Genomic DNA, 25670 nt, shown 5'->3' with positions numbered 1-25670 from the left:
TAGCCGTTGGAATTGTACCACTCTGATTATCAGGTTATAATTCCCTCTTACAAAAAGAATTTTTAAAATTAAACAGAATTAATATATAAGCCCATCAAGAACTGTATTACAGCCTTGCACTTATGTAAACCTTCAGGTAAGATTATGGTATTTCAGATGTCTGAAACAGTTGTTGATCTTAAATACCAAATATACAGCAATAGTTAGGCTGATTAGGGATAAACTTTTAGCCTTTGTTCTGAAGTTCCATGCAGAGTGGATTTAATTCAGGCCTTAAATCTCACTTGAATATCATTTATTTAGTACAGCAATATGGGGCCTCACTTTTTTTATAAGTAGTGTTCAAGTATTTACTGCATAAATTAGTTTGTCTACAAACTCTGACCAACTCCTGATAATAATTGACCTACGGTTCCATACCTTTGATAATATTTGACCTTAAGATATTTTTGTAGTTATTAAATGTTTAATCTTTATAGTATCATTTATACCAGGAAATTTACTTAAACAGTACTGTCAGTATTTTAAAAATGCTTTCATACAATTTGCTCACTTTATCCATTTTTTATTTGCAGTTGAAAAATGAAGAAAAAGATATATATGATGAAAACCTCCATTACCCTTTTCTTCTCATTTTAACCAAACAGAGATAGAAGATTACAACTTTTTATTGTTTGTTTTAAGATGGACTGCTGAAAATTAATCCATGTATGTGGATGATCAGGAAGTGTGGAGCATTCATTTTCCCCCACTTACGTTCCTGAATCATCATTGGAGAAATATTTCTTATCTAAATGCGGAGGAAGATATCATGGCTTGTTTTACAGAGTATAAACACTCAGACATCATTTTTTGTATCATTTTAGAAGTTATTTTTACAATTATATTCCATCCTTAAGCTGATCAGACTTCATATGTATGCATTAACAAAGGTGTAAAGCTGGCTTCCTTCTCTTTTGTGCCCTTAAACTTGCATGTACTTTGTTAATCTCTTTAAATGCTGTTTTTGAGGTATATTTGAAAATATAAGGATAATATACTTTGTGGGCTTATATAACTGGTTGTAAAGAAGTGAATGCACTGACACTTAATTAGTAAGGAAATAGTTGTCTGAAGATCTTCTAAAAGTGCACCTATTGAATGCTTGTATTTTTCTGGCTTTTTTTTTTTTTTTTTTAATTCCACTGTTGATTTATCTAACCATGATGAAAATGTCCTCATTTGCTTTAGTGTTGAAGGCTCCTTTTCTATATGTGTGTATGTATGTTTTTTTCCAGCAGGACTTTTCCTCCTGTAGATGTATAAGAAATTATGCATCAGACAAAAGCCTCATAAACTGACCATTTGTCCTTTGGACACAATAGCCTGCCCAGCCCCTCTGCTCCTCCTCTCCAATTATGTGTGATTAGTCTCAGTGTGTTGTGTCAAGAAGGGGGAGTGTGCTGAGTGCTTATTATCTGTTTAGGTACAAGAAGAGCACATTTAGGTTCTGACTATGAATGGAAAAGGAGCCTTTATCAGGACTAAAATCTAAATGCTACTATCCTAGAAATTGCTTTAAAAAAGCACATCCTTTTTTTTTTGTTAATTCTGAGAAACTAAGAACTAAAGGATTTTATAATGTAATCAAACTATCTCCCTTGAATTAGTTTACATTGTGATATTTTGTGGCCCACTTATTTGATATACACTTAATGTGGTTTTTCTTGTACTGGGAAAGGCAAAAATCCTACAGAGAAACATGAGGAGTATCTTGATTTCTTAACAGTCTAACAGACCATTTTAATGACTTCTCAGTAACAGTCTTTAAACCACAACACTCTTAAAATGTTGAAAAAAGAGAGAGAGGCAGAGACCATGACTGAGAAAGGAAGATACTAGCTGAAAGCAAGTGTAGAGAATCCCGCTGAAATACATTAATTAAAAGAACTGCAATTTGGCAATAAGCGTTCTTCCATATTCAACAAACTGGCCGGCATGTAAACCACAAGCTCCTGGAAGTCCCTTTCTCGTCGTTCTTCTTCCCGAACAAATTTCTTCACTACTGGTTTGCACGTCCTTGTATTCAGTACATTTTATGCTCCATTAGAGCACCTAGATGGATCTCAGAAGGCATAGGTCAAGTCGCAGTTAGATCATACATTTCTTTCGCACAAAAACTTGAATTGCAATGCCAAGTGATGGGCTAACATCACAATAACAGCAATTTATTCCTCTTTTGATAAAAAGCAGCCTATTCTCGGTGTTAGATAAAGACCAGGGGCAATGCAAACCAACCATTTATCCTAGAACTGAGTAGTATAGCTGGTATGAGTTTCATATTCAAACTCCTGTTGGAAAATACTTGTCTAGTAAGAAATCAAAAGCATTTAGAAGTAATTTGAAATTTCTGTGAAGATGGCTTTAGTTTAATTAGTTTTGTTTTGTTTGTCCCACACAGCAGTGCCTTTGTTTCTCTAAAAGCATGTACAAGGAAATCTTGATAATCAACAAAGCAGTGTGAAAGATAGCGCAATATTAAAATTTGTGAGCCTTTTGTTTTTGAGAGGACCTGAATGTCTGCTGTACAATAATCTAATAAAGATCGTTAGTTTCCAAAAATAGAAGCAGTGTCATTGAAAATTGTGGTTTTAGCTCTAAGAAGAAAACAGTTTTACTCAAATTAGTAGCTGATAATTGCTTTTTATTTCTTTAGTGTCTGTCGTTTGAGTTGAAGGCTTTGCACAGGTGCTGCCGTCCCTAAAGTGTGTAATTGATGGCTTGTTTACCAAAGATGCATTCAGGCTTCATCCTGCAAACTCATATTGGAGCTCCACAGGCAATAAAGTTACTCATCTACATAAGTGCTTGCAGGTTTGGTCCGTGTACACATTTTTAGAGGTATATAAACAAGTTCTTTTTTTGATTTTTTTGTTTTAGAATGGGTGTTGAAAAGTCACAGATGTAGGATTTACATGAGGCACTAAGTGTTCTTTTTTGGAGACGTCTCTGAGTCCCTTGTGTTAGTAGGTATTTGAATTGTTTCTGAGCACTTAAATTTTAATAAAAAGACAGTGTTTATTAGTACATCAAATATCTTTGCTAAGAAAATGTTAGGCAGTTTGTCAAGTCATGCTTATAAAATGTATCAGAGCCTTTTATGTCTCTGATACTTGGTATATTTTTAATGATACAATTTACAGTGTTCTGCAACAGAATATTGAGCTGAATTACTTTGTGTTTGCAAAGTATTTGAAGTTGAATGACGCTGTGCAAGAGCTGTGCTGGCTGCACCGAAAATGAAAATGTTATGCTGATGCAAGTTTTCCTTCACACATTTGGTAATTCATACAGCAATGTTGTATCTTCCTTCTTTCTCAGACCAAAATGGCAGAGAGGAATTATGTTCTTGTGGTCATCCATTCCCTAGGCACAGCTTTCATGCACTTGGTGCCACTGACAGTGAGTTGTGTAATCTTCAGGATGTGAACGATCAAGAAGAAAGTATTCCATTTCCTGCTGTGGGATATGGCAAAGGCTTGCTTAAAAATTGCAAATTAGTCCCAACTGATAGCATTCTGGAACACTGGGGCAAATCTTTCCATTTGGGAAATTGATTTGAAACAAAAAATATCTTAAGAATGTGAGATGAGGCAGGTATCCCAGGTACCAGTCCAGCTTCAAAATCCTTATTAGACAAGTCCCTCACGTTTTGCCTGTGGCTTTAATGGCTATGTGTTTGCACAAGGAGGAAGGCTGGATTAAAATTGTTCCCCACCACAAAAAGCATCTTTATATCTTGAGCCTGGCTGCATACGGTTTATCAAGTGTTACATCTCCATTACAACTCTCCTTCGCTGTTCCCTGAACAAAAGAGGATGCAGTGGGTGGAGCTTTTGATCCTCCTCTTGATATGGCAGGTGGCACAGCTGATATGGTGGGGGAAGAGGGAAAAGGCAGCAACACATGCAAGTCAAACACCACAGTGTTTTCTTACCCAGTATCTCTAACAAGAGGGGAATAACCAAGTCCTTGTTTTTTCACAGGACAAATTATAAACACATAGTTTAGCCTGGATTTTTTTTTTTCCCCCCAATGTGTGGATTTCTTCTTTTTTAAGGCAGGAATTTTTAACAGTGATGTCAAACTGCAAATTCCTTTAACTCTTCTGAAATGTTTTGAGACACTGGTAGAAGGTGCTAGGACAGTGTGCACCTGTGGTTATGTCTAGAATGTTTTCTGCACAGGCTGGTCATCCCATGTTGTTTCTGCAGAAAGAGGCAATTTTGTTGCTTTCTATCTTTTTATTCACTTTTTAGATTGTCCTGAGTCCGATTAAGGTGGTGTCTCCACTGCCACACGTCAGTAGTCTAACATTTCTTGTAAGCACACCAGTATCTCTTGAAAGATTGTTCTGAAAGTTGATTTTCAATATGATTCTCATCTGCAATGCAACAGCACTTACTTAACACAGTCAAAATGAGGGCACCGATTCAAAATCCCATAAAGCTAAAATAAAGTCAATACATGACTTAGTAAATTCGCAGATGAATGTGTAAGTAAGGGGGGAACCTCCCAAATCATGGCCATTCCTCATATGGAGGAGCCTGAGGCACAGCCAGTATTGCTGTCTCCATTGCCTATAGCAATTTAGAAATCAGGCAATGCACTCTAGAACTGACCCCAGAGTTTGTGAGACCCATTCCTGCATATCCTCTGCAAGATCCATCTCCCTCTCCAACCTGTGGACTCTGTTCCATCAGCTGAATGCAACAAACCTAACTTTTCTTTCCCATTTTTAAAGGGTTTAGCCTATTACAGCTCCTTGCTTAGTCAGCAGCTGGCTTGCTGCCAAAAAGCCCAGCATATTGTTGTGGCCGGGTAAAAGCTGGATATTTTCCATGGCTGTCCAACAGCGGCATTGGATCTTCATTGTCTTCTTGTGTGTAAAGTGTGTGGAAAGTAGAGGGAAGATGCACGAAGCGTTAGTCCAGATGGCATTCCACAGCCTGAGAAGAAACATCTTGACCCTCGAATCTGGGTTAAACTCAACAGATGCTAAGCCCCCAAAAACAAAGAGCTGTTGTGGCTGACGACAGCACAGGAGCGGTAGGCCTTTGGTAACAGAACGTATCTTTTATTTTGGATGCATTTCCCTGCAGATAACCAACACAGTGTCACTTGTAGAAGATTGCTTATTAAAAACAAGCAAAAAATGATGGTTCTCTGCATTAGGCACTGTCCCCCTTCAGTTGTAAAATGTTGCCCCCGGGTGATGGGTTATGCTCGCAGAAAGGATTTGAACATTCAGACTGCGCTGTGCCCTGACAGAGCCTGTGTGCTTAAAGACCTGTTATTTTTTCCTGACTCTGACTCCAAGTAATGTACTTTTTAAATGATTAAACATATCATGCTGTGACTTCTGAAATGTCAACAAGCTTCGAAACTTGGGAGACAGGAATGTAATAAAATAGGTAATAGGAGATTCAATAGTTAATAGAGGCCCTGAAGTGTGAGTGTATACAGTAGCTGTATATTGGAAACTGTGCAAATGAAGATGGCTTAGTATTGCAAACTGAGGAAGAAAATTGTTTTTAATTAGCACCTTCATAAGAACTGCTGATTAATACTGTTTGGTTTGGTGAAAAGCTTTCAGCTGAGTAATTTGTACAGCCATTACAACAGTTTTGTTAGACTAGGACTCCTGTTGTTAAACACAAACAGCAGATGATAATGGTGGAAGATGAGTTTGTCATGTAACAATTTACCTTATTGAAAAAAGCTTTATATAAAACCCAATACAGTAGCTACTAGCAGAAATCACATATTTTAAATCCTTTCAAGATTGCAGTGTGCGATGCTAGTGTGTTTTTTCATGGAGGAGAAACAGATTTTATATCATTTATAAAATTATATATACAATTTAAAGGTGTTGTAGCATGGACAGACCACTTTACTGGTAATGCTTTACATCAGGACAGTAAAGTGCTGGTATATTCAAACACTTCCTAAGTATACAAAGTCGGTCTAAAAATTGAAAGGTAATTAAGTAATATTGTTCACATGCAAATGTATGTTTGTGCATTATGCACTGAAATTACGTCTGGTGTTTGTGCCATGTCTAGCATTTATACCTAAGGCTCTAAGAAGATTTCTCCCAGGTTAACTACTGTTCCCAGCAATTGCTTCCCCTTCCTTTCAATTGACAACAAAAAATTAAAACCCCTTACCCATGTCTCCATAATACAGAGGCATATGCATTTTAGTGGCCCAGATACAAAATTTAGTGCGGTCTGTAGAAACTGAGGGATTTTATTAAATGTGGTAACAATGAAGGAATATCTGCACTAAATTATGACGCTAACCAAGGATGGTAAGATCTGTAAATTATTGGAGTGCTATAATAGAACATGAGAGTTTTCCTTTAGACAGGCCTTCGGGGTAATAACAAGGGTTGAGACTCACGACAGTGCCAAATAAGCTTTAGACAGCATAATAGTCTGCAAAGAAAAGCCACAGAGCACTAATGTAAAAGAAGAGCTGTCCACCACATGCAGTAAAAATCACCAAAGGTCATTTTATGGTAGCAATTGTGACATAAAATTGGTGGTCATGCTACATGTCTAATACTCAGCACAGCTTTATAAATGATGGGCCCCTAGCGATGGCTGTCATTAAGTGCTTTCATCATAATAAACTTTAAACTGTTGGCTTTATGAATCGCCAGCCAGCTTCAGCTGTTCGTTGGATGGAGCTTGCAGTGCCTTAAGTGTGACAAGGCCTATTAGGAACTGCAACCATGTTTCAAGCGTACTTGGCTTTCCCACTCCTGGGGTGATTGCTGCCTATTAAATGGCATCTGGGAAGATTTTCCTCTAGCAATCTCTGATCAAGAGCTTTTTTGGGCTTTGACCTGCATTTCCTTCAAGACTTTCTCTGAGGAGTTTTATAAGAGCAAAACTCCAGAGGATTTATAGCCACTTCTGATTAATACCTTTTCAGTTTTTCTAGCAACTCTCCCACTGCTACATGGAGAAAAGCTTTCATTGTTCCTAAGGTGCTTATTTGTGACCTTTTCTCTGCTTTCTGATTCCCTCTAACATGTTCTCAGTGAAATCCTTGGTGTGCAACCAAGACAGTTGCCGAAGTTGCTGCAGCTTTCTGTGCAGTGGCTTTGGTAGTTAAAAAAGAAAATTAATTTAGAAGGAACGCCTCCCATTTCTATTTCAACAGTGGTCTCGCAACTCATGGTTAACAGTTAAATGCCAGCAGTATGGATTTGCTCTCCTAAATAGCGTACATGAGGCAGAGAAACGCCAGTTCCGTAGGGCTCCAGCTGAGGGGAACGCAGCTACATAATTGTAATAGAAATTTCCTCCTCGAGCGCAGCCTCTGAAATCTCTGTGCAAAGAAGCAGCCTCTGTGGCCCATTGGCAGGCAGGGAAGCGAGCTCTGCCGTGGCAGGGCCACATTCTTCCTTCAGCAACTTCCTCTCTTTGTAAGGAAATTGTCCCAGTCCCGAGTTCATTTGCGGCCCCGCGCTGCGTCGAGACGGCGTAGGCAGAGGAGCAAAATGTGAAGTGTTTACAGTTTTAGAAAGGTCATGGCAGCACCCCAAAGCCCCCCTGGTGCAGCGGGCTCAGTGGGACACCCCTGGGCACACAGGCTGCTGGGGGCTGGTCCCGCTTTCGCCCTGGCGCAGGCTCAGGGCACGGCCCCTGAGGTGGCACATTCCTGAAGCCTGGAGCACGGCTGGGATAACTATACTGCTGAAATATAAAGTTGCATATAAAGATTTCATGAACTAGATTATATTTTCATCACCCTTATGCATATGAAGTCTTTTAATTTCTATAAATCTTACAGTGAGTTAGAATTAAATCATATTAGTGTGAATAATAGATGTTTAGGGATCACTCATCTAAGAACTTGTAGTATTTAATTTACAAGGACTATACATTTTTCAAATCTCTTAACAAGGAACTTTAGGCACTTCTTGAGGTTTTAAAAAAAGGAGAAAAAACCAAAAAACACAACAGGTCTGGAAAGCAAAAATGCTCTATTTTTCCCAGGATCCTGAATGAGTGACTCAGGAGATATTGTAATTGCAAAAGCTTTCTGTGTGTAAGAACCTGGCTAATACTCTTATTAGCATCTTTTTTAATCCAGGTAACATAATAGTCGAAGTGTCAGATGAATGTCTCAGAAGTGGACCATTAAAAAATAAATTGTGAAACCTTTGAGAGATTAGCATTTGAATCCAGCCAGAAGCTCCTTGAGGTTCTTGGGTGTGGATCAGAGTCCTTAATGTATAAGTTGCTATCACAAACCACATCAGCCTCTGAGTTACATGGAATGAGAAGACAGTAGCCACAATTATTAGTCTTAGCTCTGGAGTTGTTTCCTCTGGGAAGCAAATTAGCAAAATGAGATTTTCACTGCGAAAAGAGGTTTCATTTTCTGAAACTTTTCATTTCTAAAGAAGTTTTAAAAACAAACAACAAATAAAATACATTAAAACAGTATTTCCAAGGTAAATACTTATGGTTTAATTCGTAATAATGATAGTTAGCTCTTAAAAAAGGCTAATGTGAACTTTGCACATTCGACATGCTTTTTAGAGTCATTACTTACATAACATCATCGAATGATATGATAGAAAATAGTTTACCTTTTCACATGTTGGGAAACTGAGGCAAAGAGGTGAAGTAACACATAAAAAGGCTCCATGACAGGCAGAAATGTGTTTATAATACAAGTTTCACTCAAAGACAGTTCTTAAACAACAGACCTTTAACCATCTATCACAGTTGATTTTTGTGCTAGATGTTGGCATACCCTGAGAACTGCATCTTTTTCATCATCAGGTATCATTTGAAATTCCCTGAAGGGGTTATTGTTCTTTCTGATGGATGGTACCAGTATTGGATTTCTCAGCAGATGTACTGAAACACAGACAGGGATGTAGGATGTCTAAGAAGTATTTTAATTTGGCATTTCCCTTCTTCTAATGCATTTCAGCAGCAAGCTGCTCATTTTCAAGGGATCTGATAAGAGCACTGAAGAAAACACATGGAACTTTGTCAAATTTCTACAGGAGAAAAAGGCTGTTTATTTGTTTGGAGGGAGCACTGATGGTCATTCCTACATCTTCATACTGTTTTAGTGTTCCTACTGCTATGCTGCTTTCCAGGGCTTGGGGAAGATGCTTAGCTCTAGGTTAACTCTTTGTGATCTCACCAGAAATCTGCAGAAGTGGTTTGGACCACTTTTTGAGACAAGTACTTCCACAAGTCTGCAGGCTACTAGAAGATTTAGGGATGAGGACCACACACAAAGCTTTGTGCAGTGCTAATTTCCAAAGGTCCATGTGAATCACAGCAAAGGCATTAGTAGTGTGTGAGTGTATTCAATAATTGATGCAAACAGGTAAAGCGGTGACACAACAGGAAGCAAAGTGGTGATTTAACCTTGCGTTCCCAGTGCAGGGAACACCAGCAGCTCAGCAGAGTACTACAGAAAGGGCAGGTGTTTTTGTCATGGCTCTACAACAGCATGTGCCAGGTGAGGTGCATCTGTGCTTTTCTGTGCCCGCCCTGCAGACAAGGTGCTGCCAGATAACTGCTTGGGGAACAAAAGGGGATCATGTCACAGGCACCAGCACTCTGGGAATCTGCCAGCTTATGTAGTGAGGTAGAAATATTAGCAAACACGTGGGCAAAGAGTCCATTATGGAAATAAAGGGCATGGGAGAGCACAGAAACGTGAGCCATATTTTACAGTGGTTTATAGGCTGCGCTGGAAAGAAATGGGAGGGGAAAGATGAAATTCTCATCTGAGAGGGAGATATTCACCGTGACAAAAATCATTTGGAAAGGTGTTAAGCTCAGTTAAAAGGCAGCCCTTTCAAAGCACTTTCAGGGTTATTTTCAGCTGTGAGCAAAGCAGAGGAATATTGTCACTGGGAAGAAATTGCTGCCAAACAATGATGGGTGGAAAGGATGCTGACTGCTGAACCCCAGCCCATTTCAGATCACTTTTGGCCTGCTCTTTTCTTTGTTGTAGGGCCCCTTTACAGGAATGAGGGCTGCAAAGCATGGGCAGCATCCCATCCTGGCTTTCCATGCCAAGGTGGCAAGGGTTGGAGGCTTGTGTCCAGGGCCTGAAGGGCTGAGAACTGGCTGCTTAAAGCATGGGGAGGGCACATCCTGTCAGGTCATGGCATTAAGAAGGCCCTACTTGTGCCCGAAGTCTAGGAGTGAGAGCGAAGAGGTTCCAGGTGGGTTCATCACAGGACAGTGGATAATCCTAACAGGCATGGAGCTCGGTGAAACAGCGTGCCAGCAGTCGGAAAGGCAGCACACAGACCCTGCAGAGCAGCACGGCCACAGCAGGGATGCAGGTAAGACTGAGTGGCTTAAAAACTTCTCCAGAGTAACAGAATGGGTACCACTTTCAAACTTTCTTGTACCCAATAACCACAGGCACAGAAACCTGCAGACCACAGACCTGTGTACATTGAGGAGCCCAAGTATGGGCTCCCATTTGTGTGGCAGTGCATCTGTGGGATGTGCCGTGTGTGCGCTCACCAGGAAATATAGAAGGTGAAGGAGCAGCAGGGAATGCTGAGTGCTGGGAGGCCTCATCTGGTGGTGTGTTGGCTTTCCTGGACTCAAGAACACAGTGCAAAGGCAGCATATGATTGTACATGACTTGTGGTTCTGCCTTCAGAGCAACCTACCTCATGCTAATGAAGTGACTAGGAATGTGTTTCCCATAGGTAACCACTCTCTCCAGTAGGCAGGGGGCATTTTATCGCCATACAGCCATGCTGTTATTGCTGCTGGATGGGATTCCCCTGTCCCAAAGCCACCATCCATTTTACCTGCTACTCCGACACACAGTGCTTCCCACCTGCACCAAACAGGGTCAAGCTGAAATGAACACTTGCATGAACAGTTCAGATCATTGTACAATCAGGTGTTTGAGTTGCAGAAGCACAGCACATTTTTCTACTGCTGTTTAGAGGCTGATGTGTGTAGCCTTAACAACAATTTGTTTATTCATCCGTTTCAGTAGCGCTGTTCCTGCTGACTTCTATCTAAAATGCAACGTAATGCACATTTATGAGCTATAGGACAACTATGGCTTAGGGTGAGTCCATATGCACCAGAACTGAGGAAAAAAAAGGATATTAAAAAACCTCCTAAGATCTAGATTGTTGTTAGTATTCCCCGTTGCTGATTTCTTACCTTTTCATAGCATAGGAATGAGAATAAATTTAATCCGTAATGGTGAATCTGGGCATATTTTCAGTGTAGGGAACATGGAGATATATCAGAATATTCAGCAATCAGAGCTTTTCCCAAAGTGTTGAAAAAGCTCTTTCAAATGAGGAAAGAAATGTCACTTTAAACATTCATTTAAAAAATATTGATGTAGCAATATGGTGCTCTGCAATGCATCTTTTATGCTTAAAGAATAGGAACTGGTACATTCCCAGATTTCTTTTAAAATCTAACTTTCAAAAGCAAATAGTCCTGCAGTGATAGTTCAAAATACTTGTGCTTGTCTGAGAGATGTCAGTGGTACTTTAAACTGTAAGCTGACTGCAAGCTCAGGCACAACATGGCTTCATCTGTGTTGACCTCAGTGTGCTAAAGCAAGGAATACACTCGAGGTATTTGTGCTTCCTGTCCTGGCTCTGGCCATCTACACTGTGGCCAGTGAAAGTCCAGGTTTGTGTGCAAATGTCCAGTCTTGGCCTGTATGAGCTTTCTCTCTCAGGGAGGAGTAGCCTAAAGGTACGCTGCTTATAAATCCAAATCCTCCAGTGGGTAGCTTTGGGACCTGGTAAAAGGTTGTTTTGCTACATTCTTAGATGGGATGTGTGGAAGGCCATGAGCCTGTTCTTTGTGCCATAGACTTGGGCTAAGCTGGACCATCAGCCTGAACCTTCTCTCTTGGCATTCCCTGAAGGTGGCTTCAAGCCTGTCTTTGAACTTACATCCTCCCAAGGTGCTCTTGAGTTTGTGTGCAATACAGACATAACCAGTGACTGTAGATTCTCCTGTGCTGGACCAGTCCTTTTTCTCTGCTAGTTTAGCTGGGATGTAACTCAGAAACCTCTGCCCCGTACCGGTGTTCTGAAAGGTAATGACCCTTCCTAAAAGAAAGCACAACTGCATAAACCTCCATTTAGCTTAGGAAACGGGCTCTGATAATTGTCTTAAAACCAACCTGACAGTGTGAAGCATTACAAAGCATTACACCAGAGCCCGTTCATGCTGATGATAAAGTTTATTTGTACAAGCAATTGCTGTGTCCATCGCATCTAGACCCAATAGGACCTTCTTATAGGGCCCTGTGACTCCATGAGAATAGAGGTAATTCTCTCTGGGCAGCTGTGGATTACAAAGGAAGTCACTACCACTGGGAGTAATGTTATCTTAACAAAAATCTTCCTGCTGTTGCCCAAACCTTGACCTACTGTGCAGTTCTTTTTCTGCTAGTATAACTCACTTGACATCTTTACCTTTGTATACCACTTTGCTGTAATTCCCTATGACCCTTTTAAAGAACTATAGTGGTGGTAGGTCTTCATTGCAAAGATAACTGCAAAGCATGGCCAAATTTGAAGGGTCTGGGGGGAAGAAAAAAGGGTTGTTTGTTACTATTTCATATATAGGCCACCCTAAAGAAATAACAGTAAAAGACGTGGCAGTGGAGATGATATTTGCCCCCCGTTCTCCACAGAATAACTGCAATGGGGCATTCCACACAGGCCTGTCCCTTCTGAAGCTTCACTAGTTGGTTTTAGTGCATCAGGCAAAGCAAAATGGCAAAAATACAAATTATGTTTGAAGTTTCCACACTTCTAACATTAAAAACAGATGCTTTGCTTTCCTTTTCTGAAGGATCTAGGAAGGTCTGAAGCTCCCCAATCCAGGCCATGGTGACATACATTGTATCACTTGTCAGGGCTCAAGAAAAATCAGGGCAGAATAGTATCAGGTGTTAGATATTTCCTCCTTTTTCTTCCCGTTGTGATATTTGATTTTCAGGTGGTCTGATCCACCTGTTTCCTAGCTCCTTGCATTCCTCAAGGACTCTGTGCTCTATGCTCTGCATTCACAGAAGATAAAAGGGTGGTTTCTGGGGATGCAGGATGGTGGTGCACAGGCAAGAACAATTTACAGGATGTGGTAGTGCTCTACTCAAACAAGAGATTCTTTTTTCTGAAATAAAATTGGCAACATGCAGACATCCTCTGAGATTCTAACTTTGCTGCCTCCTCAGGCAATGCTTGTACTCTTCAAGGGTAGCGAGGAAAGCTACGTCTTCTCCTTTTGATAGGATAATAGAAGTGAGGTTACCCACACTGACCTGCACCTTCTGACTTTTCAGTCAACCAGCAAGCTTTATTCCATCAGATGAAGCATGACCTGTTTTACTCCCCTGCTGGTACTTACTGGTACTTAGATAGCTGGATAACATAAAGACTTCGGAACACAACCAGAGTTAGGATGCTGCTGGAGAGTATGGAAAACCTGCACACAAATGCTGTGGTTTCGTCTCCCAAACTCATTAGTGCCCACTTCTCCTTGGGGCTTGCCATACCTTTAGGATTCTCCACCCTTCCCTCTGTCCTTGCCATAGAACAGAGAGCCCTCCCTTGCTGCCGTCCCTATGACGCAGCTCCTCAGGCTGTGAAAGCTGTGACCCAGCCTGGTGCTGTGGTGTGCTGAGGGCTCAGATGTCAGCAGTGTTTAGCTCTCCTGTGGGCAACATTTTCCCCACCCCATCTATCCCTAGCACAGGCCTTTGTTTGCACCCCATGGGAGGAAAATAATCCCCTTGCCTCTGACCACACCTGGATTCAGCCTCCAATTTGGCACCTTGAAAAGTGGGCCAATTCTCTAACACTCTTGCGAGGACTAAAGCCAGAGTGAATGCAGCTAATTCTCACTGCTCTAATTAGGTGTTGAGTTAGCAAGGGGAGACCTCACCTCTTAGAAAAAAAAATTTTAAAAGAGAGAGAGAAAAGGGAAAGAAGGGAGGAAAGAAAGCAGGCAGCAAGAGAGAAAGAAAGGGAGAAAAAGAGGAAGAAACAAACAAATGTACTGTCTGAAAAAGAGAAAAGAGAGCACTGAGCACTCGACAGGTGTAACAGGGAGGGAGACTGGGAACAGCCCCTTTCTTGTTAGGTGCAGGACAGAAGAGGGTGTCCTACACAGATCAGAGGTTGGAGGAGCACTGGGGATCTGGGGGGCAGCCGCAGGGGGAATGCTGTCCTACATTTTCTGGCTTGCTTTGGCTGTAGGTCTCTGGGCAAGCCTTTGGTATGGAAATCAGACAAAGGTGTTCCTGTTGTTACTCGCGGGAATTCAGTGGTTCAGAGAAATGCCCTGAAAATATGTTGGAATCCAGTTATGCAGTCTCAGACATGCAAAAAAAAATTCTTCAGTAGTGCTCCACAAGCCCTGGCCAAAAATCAGCATTTTCCCCAGCTTATTTAATAACCAGGTGCCTTTCTCCCCATCCCACCCCCCTCCCCCCCAAAGAAAAAGAAACTCACATCTGCTCTAGATGACTTGAAATAAAGGGGGCAAAAAGCTGTATGTATGGTTTTCTTAGCTTCTCTACACAGAGAGCCAGGACCATGGAAACATCAGACTAAGAGGCTTAGAGTAAATCCTGGCAGTCTCAGTGCTAGAAACTCTCCCACTGATAACCAAAGCCTAATAAATAAGTTTGAGAGAAAAACTAAATGAGAGTGCGTCAACGTTGAGCAGTTAATTAGGATCTCTCTTAGCATTTGTGCTGTGAAGAACAAGAAAATTAAAGAATATAAAAACATATGTTGGCAAGAGTAAGAACATGCTAAAAGTAAACACTGCTGTTATTATTAGCAGTAAAAATAATATTAATTAGTTGTATTACAGTAGCACCTAGTGGTGCTACTGGATCTCATCCCCAGATGAGCTCAAGGTCCCCAAAATATAAGGGTCTTAAAAGTGCCTTTATATATAATATACATATATGGACATGTGTTCATAACATATAGATAGACACACAATTCAAGTGGTGAAGAAACCTCAGCGAATGGAAATCAGGCTACAGAATATTTTGTGACTTGGCTTCTCTTATTCCTATTTTTTTATGTGCTGCAGGACAGCTGTTTGCAATTGTTATTTATGATACAGGGAATAGAGGACTGTATTTGTAGTGCGGGAATCAGAGTGTATATATATGTGTGTGTCTGTGTGTGTATTCATATATAGGTGTGTCTTTACATCTGTGTGTGTACACATACACATATATGCACATTCAGACCATATGGAGTTACATTTTTCCTAACTTGGGTCAGGACAACACAGAAAGCTTGGCAGAAGACAAAATAAAAGCTACCCCAAAGGCTCCATTTACTCCCCAAGCACCATTTCTTCACTACAGAGGAACTGCCACTGTCCTTTCTGTGCACACATGGGCACTTTTTGGAGAGAGATGTCTCCCCACCCTGCACTGCAAAATCCTCCCTAAAGAAAGTCATAGCTGAATACTGCCCTCAGCTAAGTCAATATAGTCTGAAAGGGTACAGAACTGCAAGTTGCAATTGCTGCAGCTGCTGCTGACTGCTACTAAATAATTTAATAATAAATTTGAAAAAAACTACCACCTTTCCTGATGTGGATTTACATGCCATAGCAGGGAGAGGCTATAATGACCCAGATGACACACAGTTAACTCCAGATTCCTTAAGACATGGGAACTAATTTAATTGTTAATGTTTTACTGCCTGGGTTTCCTAAGAAAACGAGCCCTTGCAGATTATCTGGGTTCCTGTTTCAAACAGAGCCGTGCTGAGGGCTTTTTAGAAAAAAACCTTGTTTTTCTCTGAAATAGCAGCAGCAGTCTTGAGATTTCCAGTGCGGAAATTGCACGGCAGGTCGAGGCGTCAGTTTAATGTTCGGAGACATGCTTCGTTTGAATGATAATTTCATTAGATTAGTTTGTAAACTTTTAATGCAGGTTGCATTATATGTCTAAGAAGAAACAATTTGTGTGACAGACTATCCTTCATAATCCCCCTCTTCAGCCTTCTGCTAACAAAAGACCCTTAATACTGAAGATGTTTTGTGGGAGGAGAAACATTTTCCAAACAAGTAGTTTCTCTATTCCAGCCCAGGTAACAAAGAGGCCTTAGGAATTTCTGTGGGCCTTGTCAGGACTGGCCCATTGGTCTTAAAGCCACCTGCTGCTTAAGCCATTGGTCAATAGATTAACTGCTGCTATTACTAAGTGTTTAGGAAAGTAAGTTATGTGGCAGAGCAAACAAAATCAACCTCCTTAACACATGTTAATTCAAAATTTAATAAATCTGCACTGAGAACAGTAAAGCAATCAAGGACGGTGGGGTGCGCAGGAAAGCTCTTCGTATGCACTGCTCCTCCAAGCAAAGTATCACATAGCAGATAAAAAGTCTTAAACAAAAGGATAATACTCTATTTGCTTTGCAAAACTAGCTTGACACTTGCCTCCCCGCCTCTGCCTTCCTCCTTTTCTTCTGGCTTTTGGATGCTGTTTTGCGCTGCAGATTTTGGGCAATTTCCAAACCTCAGTCACTGAGGTTCACAATAAACAGTAAAAATGGAGTAAATTCCTGTTGAAAAGGTGGGAAGGATTCAAATACTGGCAAAAGCTGTGACACTCCACAGCCTCGCATGTCATTCTTATTCTGTAATGAAACACATGTTTTAACAGAGCACATCTCCCCAGGAAGAGAAAGCCTTGTGCCTGCCCTCACATGCTATTGGGGATTTTGCATGGCCATGGAGGTTCAGGAGGATTTTGGCAGGGGAACCAAGGAGTTTCATCTGGCCTGGGAAAGGTCGGAAAGGTGCTACCAATTCTTCTTAAAATAAGTCATTTAAATCTCATCTGCCTACAGGTCTATGCTATTTCATGAGATAAAAGAAAGCCTTGGGAGAAAAATTTTCCTTTTGCATGCCAGGAGGGGGACAGGGCAGTACCAGGTGTTGGTGCACGCTGGCTCAGGAGTTCCTGGTTTTCTGTCACATGCTTCAAGCACTTGCTATTTCTCATACTGCAAATTTAAGTAACTGGTAAAATACAGTTCTCATTATCATTTTGGAGAGATCTGCAAAAATTCTTGGAATAAATTTCCATTTTTCTGATGTCTTTTCTTAACTCTTAACTTTCAGATTCCTATGTTTCATTAATAAGTAATTTGTTTCATATGAGTCAGTTGTGACCTAAAACTGAAGATCAGGATTATGGTTGCCCTTACTTGGCTTAGAATCACAGGATGGATGCTCCTATATGGGATGAGTCTGTGTTTTGGCCATGGATACTCAGGAGAAGAGAGAAGTCCAGAGCAGTGGCAATTCAGATCACTCATAAGTTTCCCACTGATGTTTTCCCACTGAGTGCTTGAGGGAGGCAGAAGCAGAGAAATGCACTGTAATGTATTCTTGCTCCAGCACATGCACACTTCTACCCCAGGTGAGGTGTGGCAGCTGGCACTGGCCTTTTCTTCAGAAATCTGACCTTTTGTTACAACTGGGTTTGGGATCTGGGTTTTGGTAGATTTCCCATAAATCTAATACCAATTTTGCCAAGCACATTCGACTGGTTCCAAACATACATGTTGATGATCAGCTGCAGTACCTTGTTAGGAAAACAAGACATCTTCAACCAAATTTTCAGGGGGGATTTCTCAGGATCCATAGGCTGGACTGTGGTTTCCCTGGTCTGGCTTTGGCAAAGCCTTCCTTAACCTGGCACTTGAATAAATGCTGCTGCAGGCCTCCGTCCATGCTGTTTGGAGGACTGAAAATTCCCACTTAGTAAGGCTGTAAATCTCCTGAGAGGAGAATGCAGCAATAACTCCAAAATGTTTTCCTTGCAGACCTTGTTGAGCTGTTTTTTTGCCTGGTAGGGGAGCATTTAGACCTCTATGAACAAGATAAAATAAATGATTTATTATGGCATTGTAGGTATTGCTAGGCTATCTGCTGCCATCATGGAGCCCAAGCTGATGGTTGTAGCAAGATATTAGAGGCTGTCTTTGAACAGGACATTTATCTGAGATTTTTATAATATATCAAAGCTCCTTACATGTCTGGGAGTATTTGGGGGTCAGTAAAATGCTAAGAACGTTCCAGCAGGGCGGCTATCCTTCCTTTCCATCCCATGTCTAATCACCCTCCCTTCGGGCAGTCTGGTAAAATTGTGAGGGTAGGTTAAAATCAGAGGTCCGTGTAAAATAGAAGATTGCCTGTGTCACATTCTGAATGTCTTTGACTATTCTCCTGATGGACACAGCATAAGGAAAGCCAGATCTAGCCCTGTATTTGTGCTGTGCAGTGAGGACACAGGACATTTGCATTCAAAGTATCTTTTTCCAAGAAGGTGGGTGAGCATCTGTCTTCACAGCTGACACCAAAGCTGGTTTTCAGCCAGTCTGCTGGCAAGAGACACGAGTGAGTAGGGCCCCATTTGACAGCCATAAGCTCTAGGTTTAATCTAATGCAGTTAAAATGAAAGCACTTGCCTGGTTTGTTGTGCAACATCCCCACATTGCCTTAGTCTGGTAAGGTCAACTGAATGATACTATAAATGGATACTCCCTGGTTCCTTTTCACTTATTTTTAGTGTGATGTTCCTTTCTGTACACGTATTAATTGTATAAGCCAAGAAAAAATGTGGGATAAAGGAAAATATTTTTAGATGTTACTTTATTTGGAAAGCAAGAGATGCAGTCTTCTGGAATTTGATACTCATAAGCTGAACGGTGCTTTACTGCTGTGATGCAGTTAAATCACACAATTTCTTTGCTGCCTCATAATGAAGAGACCTAAGCTCTTTCTTATTATTCTCCTTTGAGGCTAAGAATTCAAACTCTCTTTGAGAAAAGACTGATTTTAGATCATTTTCTACTCTGAGTCTGCTAGGCATTACACAGGGTGCAAAGGCAATACACAGTGTAGCATGACACTTAAACTGTTATTACACTTATATTGCATTTAGAAAAAAAATCTTCAATCATTCATAGTTAACCTAGGAGAGCATTTTCCCCAATGTGACACTTAAATGTTTTTAAAATAATGGGATGATTTGTTTCTTTCCCCTTGAATATGAGGCAGAGAGGTTAGAAGGGGAAGCAGAGGGGGGATGAAAAGTGGCTTATATTGTCAAGGTCTCCTTAACTGTTAAGCAGTGGGGGAAAGAATCAGACTGCTTTCCTGGGCGAAAACAGAGAGAGATTCTCCACTGATGACTGTCCTTCTAAGCCTTTCCTATCACAGGCTAGCAGTTAAAATAATACTCACCTACTGGGCATCCAGCAGAGTTGATCTACCTTTTCTGCTGGGAGGTTCACGTCCAGTCAAGCCTGATTAATCTGTTGCAAGTCCTGAATGATCCCAAATATAACACATAACAGCTACACCTGTTTATCAAGTCAGTTCATTTCCCTTCCCCTATTCCACACTGAAAAGGAGCATTAATTAAAACAGTAAACAAACGAGTGCCTATTCTAAATCAGAGCTGCAGGCGAAGGAGAGATAACTTAGGCTCTTGAGAAGAGGGATTTTCAGTTAATTTATGGAATCTACTGTCACTCTAAGGGCAAGGGAGCTTACGTAGCTGGGAAATTGAAGCAGACAGGCTTTGTCTAAACACTTCTTTTTCAGTGAATATCTTGTCTTTTTTTCCTATTTTAATTTTTAATCAAGCCTTCTTTTCTTTCTTTTCTTTTTTTTTTTAAGAAAAGAAATTGCTAGATTTTTCCAGTGTTCTGGTGACTCATACAGCTCCTGTGTACCCAAAAGGTAGAGGAGAAGAGTGAGGAGGAGAGGCAGGAAGTTGAGCTTTAAAAAGAGCAGTGTGAGAATATGAAATGTTCCTTTAGCAAATTATTCCCCGGAAATTAATTGCTGTGTTTCAGTCCATTTTATTCATCCTTTCCCCAGCATTTTCATCAGTACCCTGGCCCTGGACCAGTGTTGGTGTGAGCGTAGGTTGGTGTGAGTAGGTTCAGCTGCTCAGATCCCCGATGACTGCAGGGAGCCCACCTGAATTAAATAGTTGCAATGTGGTGTCCAAAAGAGACACTCGGTCGCTGTTCTGAGGCGCTGCCAGGCCCCTTTGCAAGGCCTGGCTGATCTGTGCAACATGGAAGTGAGCATATGACCAAGCTTACAGGACTGTGACAAAGGGTCTGCTTCTGCCTGCAGGCATCCCCAGAGGCTGTAAGGAGAGCACCGGGGGGCTCGACTCCTAGCTCTGCTTTGCAGGTGCTGTTTGCTCCCATCTCCCAAACTTGGGGCTGCCGTCCCCAGCCCCAGCTCTGCGGGAGGACTCTCACAGGGGAATTGCCCCGGTGTGGGTGCTGCAAGGTCAGGGCCTCTGCTTCAGTATGAGTTTTGGTTTGCTCAACGGAGGCACGTACACATTCAATTTTTGATAGAGGGGGAGAAACAGCAGGGGAGTGCCTCAGAGCTGCAGGAGAAATGGGGGCCAGACCCCCCCTGAAAGCAAAGAGGTGATGTGCTCTGAATTCCCCCTCACAAGCACATTGCTGAGCTAATTGAAACTGGCTCTCCCACATCCCTGGAGAGTGCCCTGACCTCCTACCTACCGGCAGCTGGGGGGAGGGCTGGGAGGCAGAAAAACATCCTCTCCCTCTTCTCCTCTCTCCCTCTTTCCTTCTCTCCCTCTCTCCCTTTCCCTCTTCATTTTTTAATCAGCAGTTCTGCCCCAAGAAACCTTCCCTGCTGTAGCTCCTGCTGTACACACCCAGGACAACTTTCAACAAATCACCATTTTCTGTCAAAAAAATTTGCAACCTGCTCTTGTTATGAGCTGCTTTTCAATTCCAGAACATAGCTAAAAAGATTGCTGCTCTGCCCAAATAAAATACTATTGGCAGGGAGACAGTTTAAACTCCTATCAGCCAGGATTTGTCATGATGAAGGCTGCGTTTCTCAGGAAGCGAACTATCATTTTGCTTCTTACAATACTGTTGGGACTCTCTCCCTGGGCTAATTAATATATTAGACATTTGATTTTATTTCAGACTGAGATTTGGAATAATTCAGTTTGTGAAATTACATTGAAATTGTAGTTTTCATAAAATTACAGACAGACCAAAAAAAGTTCTGTAAACCTTTGTCATTTCAGATACAAACCTTTTTTAAAGCTACAGGAATGCCTTCTACATATTTCAAGTCATCCAGCTTTTACTGGTGGCATATCCAGTAATCATGTTGACAAATTAATGGTAGAGAATTAGTTGTACATTAAAGATTTAAATTATATTATGCAGCACATTGTCATAAAATGATATAAAACAATTGGCAAATAAATGTAAATTAATTCCAGTTACTGACATGTAAGACGCAGAGTGACATCTGTACACTTCTCGCCTTGCACAGCTGCCATACTTTCAAACGTAAAGCAAAGTGGGAAGCAGGATGGCGCGGTGCAGCCGCAGGCAGGGATGGGCTCAGGCCTGGCCTTTGGGCTGGGCAAACCGTACCTCCACTTCTAAACAAACAAATTTGTGTCCAGCATCGCCCCTGTGTGCCCCTGGGGGGACGGCAGAAAAGTTTCCTTTGTCAAGCAGGATGAATACCTTGTCATGACAATACTCGGGGTTTTGTATTATCCCACCCTGACCAAAATCCCGCGAGTTCCTATCAATACCAAAGCGCGATTGCTTCCTGGGGCACAACCCGGGGACTTTCAAGGGCTCACACACTACTGTGCTGACTAATTATACGGATTCCATTTCCTGGTATGAAGGAATGCATTACCTGCAGCAAAGGATGCAGAAAATATTGGGCGCGGGAGGCGCTAGGAGGAAGCAGAAAGCAGCCGTGAATTCAAGCCCCAGCCCTGGGTTTATACCCACAATCCAGACCCATGCTGAGAGCCTAATCACTGGGGCCATTCTTTGGGCTGTTGTCCAATCAGTCCCTGAATAGCAAAACCCCACAATGCGGAGTATGAATTAGAGGGGGGGAATAAACGTGGGCGCAGACTTTTTTTGCAACAATACCTAACCAGGCCTTTCAGCCAGGACAACTCACAGACAAAAGCACGGCGGAAATTGAAGTAACTTTTGGAGGCCCTCGTCAGTAAGAGCTGGCTTGATGAGGGTAGCGCTGGCTTCTTTTTTGTGTGGACCGGATCAATTATTCACTGTGGGGGGAGAGGTGGAGGGAAAAAAAGTCTTAAAAATCCAACATTTGTGTTGCACTGGCCTTGGAAATCATGGCTGTTCGCTGAATAAAACCAAATATTTTTGTCTCCTCCTCCTCCTTTCCTTGGTGGATGCTGCAGTGATTTAGAGGGTGGCTGGTGGAGTGCTCGCATTCCTCACCCTTCCCCCCCACGCCCAAAGGAGAGAATAGCTTCTTGAGCTATAGAGATGTCAGGTCCATGTTTTAAAATTTAGCTTTGTTTACCCAACAGAATGGAATTCATTACTGCGCAAAAGCGCTTCAATTTTCTGACCTTTTTTATTCAAAATGTTGGAAGTAGCAAAAAGCTCATTTGAAGGTCACAGGTTTATGTATCTATTCTCTTAAGTGTTTTAGAAATTCATATGGAGGACACTAAAGGTGGAATATGTGAAAACATACTGTTCATTGTTTACCCTAACCTTGCCATGATTATTAGATAAATGAGGGAAGCAAAATGGCATTAAAAGCCATTGTTAACAGTGAATTTTTTTTCCCCTGAAGACTGTTCATTTTTGCCCCCGATCTGCAAAGGTCATTTTCTAATTCTTTTCACTGAGTAGTTTTTATAACTTCTGCATTTCAAGTCTATAAAAAGCTTTTGCAGACTTTTCATACTGTAAGTAGTAATTTGTTTCATTACTGTTTGAATTTTTATATGTAATTCCTATGGACATTTTGCTGATATTGTCAGGCTTAAAGGCTGAGAGGCTTTTCAGTTTTTTTCCTTTTTTTTTTTCTTTTTTAAGCCCAGATTCATTCTATCTAGATAATATGAAATTAGTGGAATCAATCAGTCGGTGATTTAAAAGCCAAACTTTGCGGCGAAAGATATTCAGAGTAAAATTATTTTATTTTTTTACATCCACAGCTGATTTGAAAGGCCTTTTCAGCTGGTTATCCAAAGCCAATATTTAACTGTTACTTATTCCCCTAATTTCTGTCCTTTGTCAAGGGAACTTTCCTTGCTAGATCTTGTTGCTCCGTTCCGCGCTAATTGCGGCTTACATTATATAAATGGCTTTGTAAAGAAAACTATAACCCCCAGCCTCGAAAGTTGCATGTTTCTATTTGCTCAAACTTGATGCACTTATTTTGAGAGGGTCATTTCGAGGAAAGCTGTGTAGGCACTGAGAATGTCCTGTATAATAAGCTTAAACAGAACCTTTTGTCCGTCCTCGTCTTCTCAGGCCCGAAAATTAGGCCTCCTTTTTCTGGCGGGGGGCTGAAGTGGTTCATTACCGCAGCCTCCTCCGGCAGGCCTTGGCCCAGCCATTCCCAGTACTCGAGCTCTGTAACTTCCTTAGAAAGGACGAAGGAAAACATGGCACACAAAGGTCTTGTTAGCACTTCCTATGTGAAATTAGCAGCTTTCTAAAAGGTACAACTCCAATTACCTCACATTGTGGGGACGCGCACAAACCCAACAATGAGCCCAGTCTTGCAAGTGACATGCTGTCTCTCTGGAGTTACTTCCCTAATTAGGGATGACGAAGCCCCATTCTGGCGAGTGCATCTATTTACAGTGGGCCACAATGCCTTAACTTGAGCATCCTCCTGAAAGGCCAGTGTTAAAAAACACAAGTGCTCTTTTGGCGGAGCTGTCCGTGGGGAAGCGCCGCATTCCTCACGGCTACACCCTCCCGAAAAGAGTGGCTGCTTTCCCCCGCATTGTTCACACTTCAGGATTCATTTGGGACAATAAAGCTCCTGCCCCGTGAGCGCTGGGAATTACAGTGGACAATGGCCAGGCTTTCTTAACGGGGTCTAATGATGGAAAAAAAGAAAAATATTTATTGCTTTTGACAGTTTCACAAGGGGCAAAAATCCTTGTCGTGGCTTTAAGTTTCCACAGCTGTTGGAGGAAGGGTGGTCATATGGACTAAAACAGTTCAGCTCCTTTGTTAAGAGGCTGAGCACAAGGGCCAAGCTGTGAAATTAAAGATTAAGTTCATTAAGGTAAGATAATTGTGCTTGCATCCTTGTTGATACAGGTGTGTGCAGGCAAGGCCTGGCTCAACAGACCTATTTATTTACCTCCTGGCTCCTTACCTTCATGAGGCAAATCACCTCACGAGGGTGAGGTGCTGGAAATGTATCTTGTTTGCATAGCCCGGAACAGGGTTGGTGACCCACAGCCTGTGTTCACCATGGCCCCATCAAGAGGGGGAGGAGGGTGGAAAGCATTTGGGGGCACCAACAAACATACCTTTGCCCAGAGGAGGCACCTGCCCTCGTTTTGGGCTGGGGCACAAATCAGCTTCTTTCCTCAGAGGAGAAATGTCTTGAAACACCAGTGGTGCTGTGGTGAGGGAAGCGAAATTATTAATTCCCTGGTAGCTTATTTGGCATAAAAGTGTCACTGATTATTAGTTTGCTGCTGCGAAGTGTTTGGAATCTTCGCCACTATTGTGTTATTTGTATTGTTAACAGTTCGCAAGTTCAACAGTTTCAACTAAATTGCACTGTAATATTAGGGTTCCAGTATGAAATTACTGCAGTTAATAATAAAATAAGACCTTTGTGTAGGTATATAGATAGCTTCCCAAATTCTTTTAAAAAAACCCTCGTGAATTAGCACAAACATACTGCCAGGGGTTGTGCTGTTTTGGTTCAGCAGATCAATTAGCTATTGTGCTATTTTGGTGACAAAGTAGGATGATAATTTTGAGTGATTAAAAATGCTGCAATACAGTTATTTCATCAAAATAAACATAAAGCAGGGAGTTGCACGAAGGAGCCTGGTGGTTCACTTTCACTGGTTGCCTTCCTCTCACCCAGCGGTCACCCAGCCCAGCATTCCGCCCGGACTGCCGCAAGCACATCGCCTGCACTCCGGAGCCAGCTGAGAAGCAGGTTCATTTCCAAACCTGGTGCTTAAAAACGGTGCCTTTCAGGGCCTCCTCTGTGAGAGAGAGCAGTTTAAGTCACTGCTGTTTCCCCTGTGACAATGCTGCTCCTTGCTGCAGTCCTCCCTCCGTGTGTTTCACAGTGCCAAGTGGTTTGTGACAGCACGCTGAGGTTAAGACACGCATCATCTCTCTGATATATTTTCTGCCACAGATATTGTGCAAGTCAGTGTCAACAAGTGGACATCAGAAATACCTCAGTCTGATGGCTGTGCTTCCCAGGATAGGCTTGTGCAGAGAATTAAATTTTCTGTCCCACTCTACCTTGGCTCTACCAAGAGCTCCTATCCCATTTGGGGAAAAATATATGGAAATTACTCATGACAGAAATTCCTCAAAGACAACACCTTTTCTGCAAAGCTGAAGAGATATCTGTATTAAGAGGCACATGAAAAAGACCAAGTTCCTCCTCCTTCAAGCTAACAATACATTAGGTCCAATCCTGCTCACGGTAAAGAATCGGTTCCATTATTTCCTGCCTGCTTTAATCCGTTTTCCCCATATAAATGCC

General features: G+C 41.7%; 1 protein-coding gene across 1 annotated transcript in view; it reads left to right on the top strand.

Moving 5' to 3' along the window:
• Positions 1-2606, top strand: part of CAMKMT (calmodulin-lysine N-methyltransferase) — a 218006-nt gene extending 215400 nt beyond the window's left edge. Inside the window, exon 11 of the mRNA XM_032102841.1 lies at positions 576-2606. Within this exon, the coding sequence (XP_031958732.1) occupies positions 576-653 (78 nt within the window). The 3' untranslated portion in view covers positions 654-2606. The remainder of the gene's footprint in view (positions 1-575) is intronic.
• The last annotated feature ends 23064 nt before the right edge of the window (positions 2607-25670 follow it).

The sequence above is a fragment of the Corvus moneduloides genome, chromosome 3 (genome assembly GCF_009650955.1).
Source record: "Corvus moneduloides isolate bCorMon1 chromosome 3, bCorMon1.pri, whole genome shotgun sequence".
NCBI lineage: Eukaryota > Metazoa > Chordata > Aves > Passeriformes > Corvidae > Corvus > Corvus moneduloides.
This window is presented reverse-complemented; position numbering and strand designations above follow the sequence as displayed.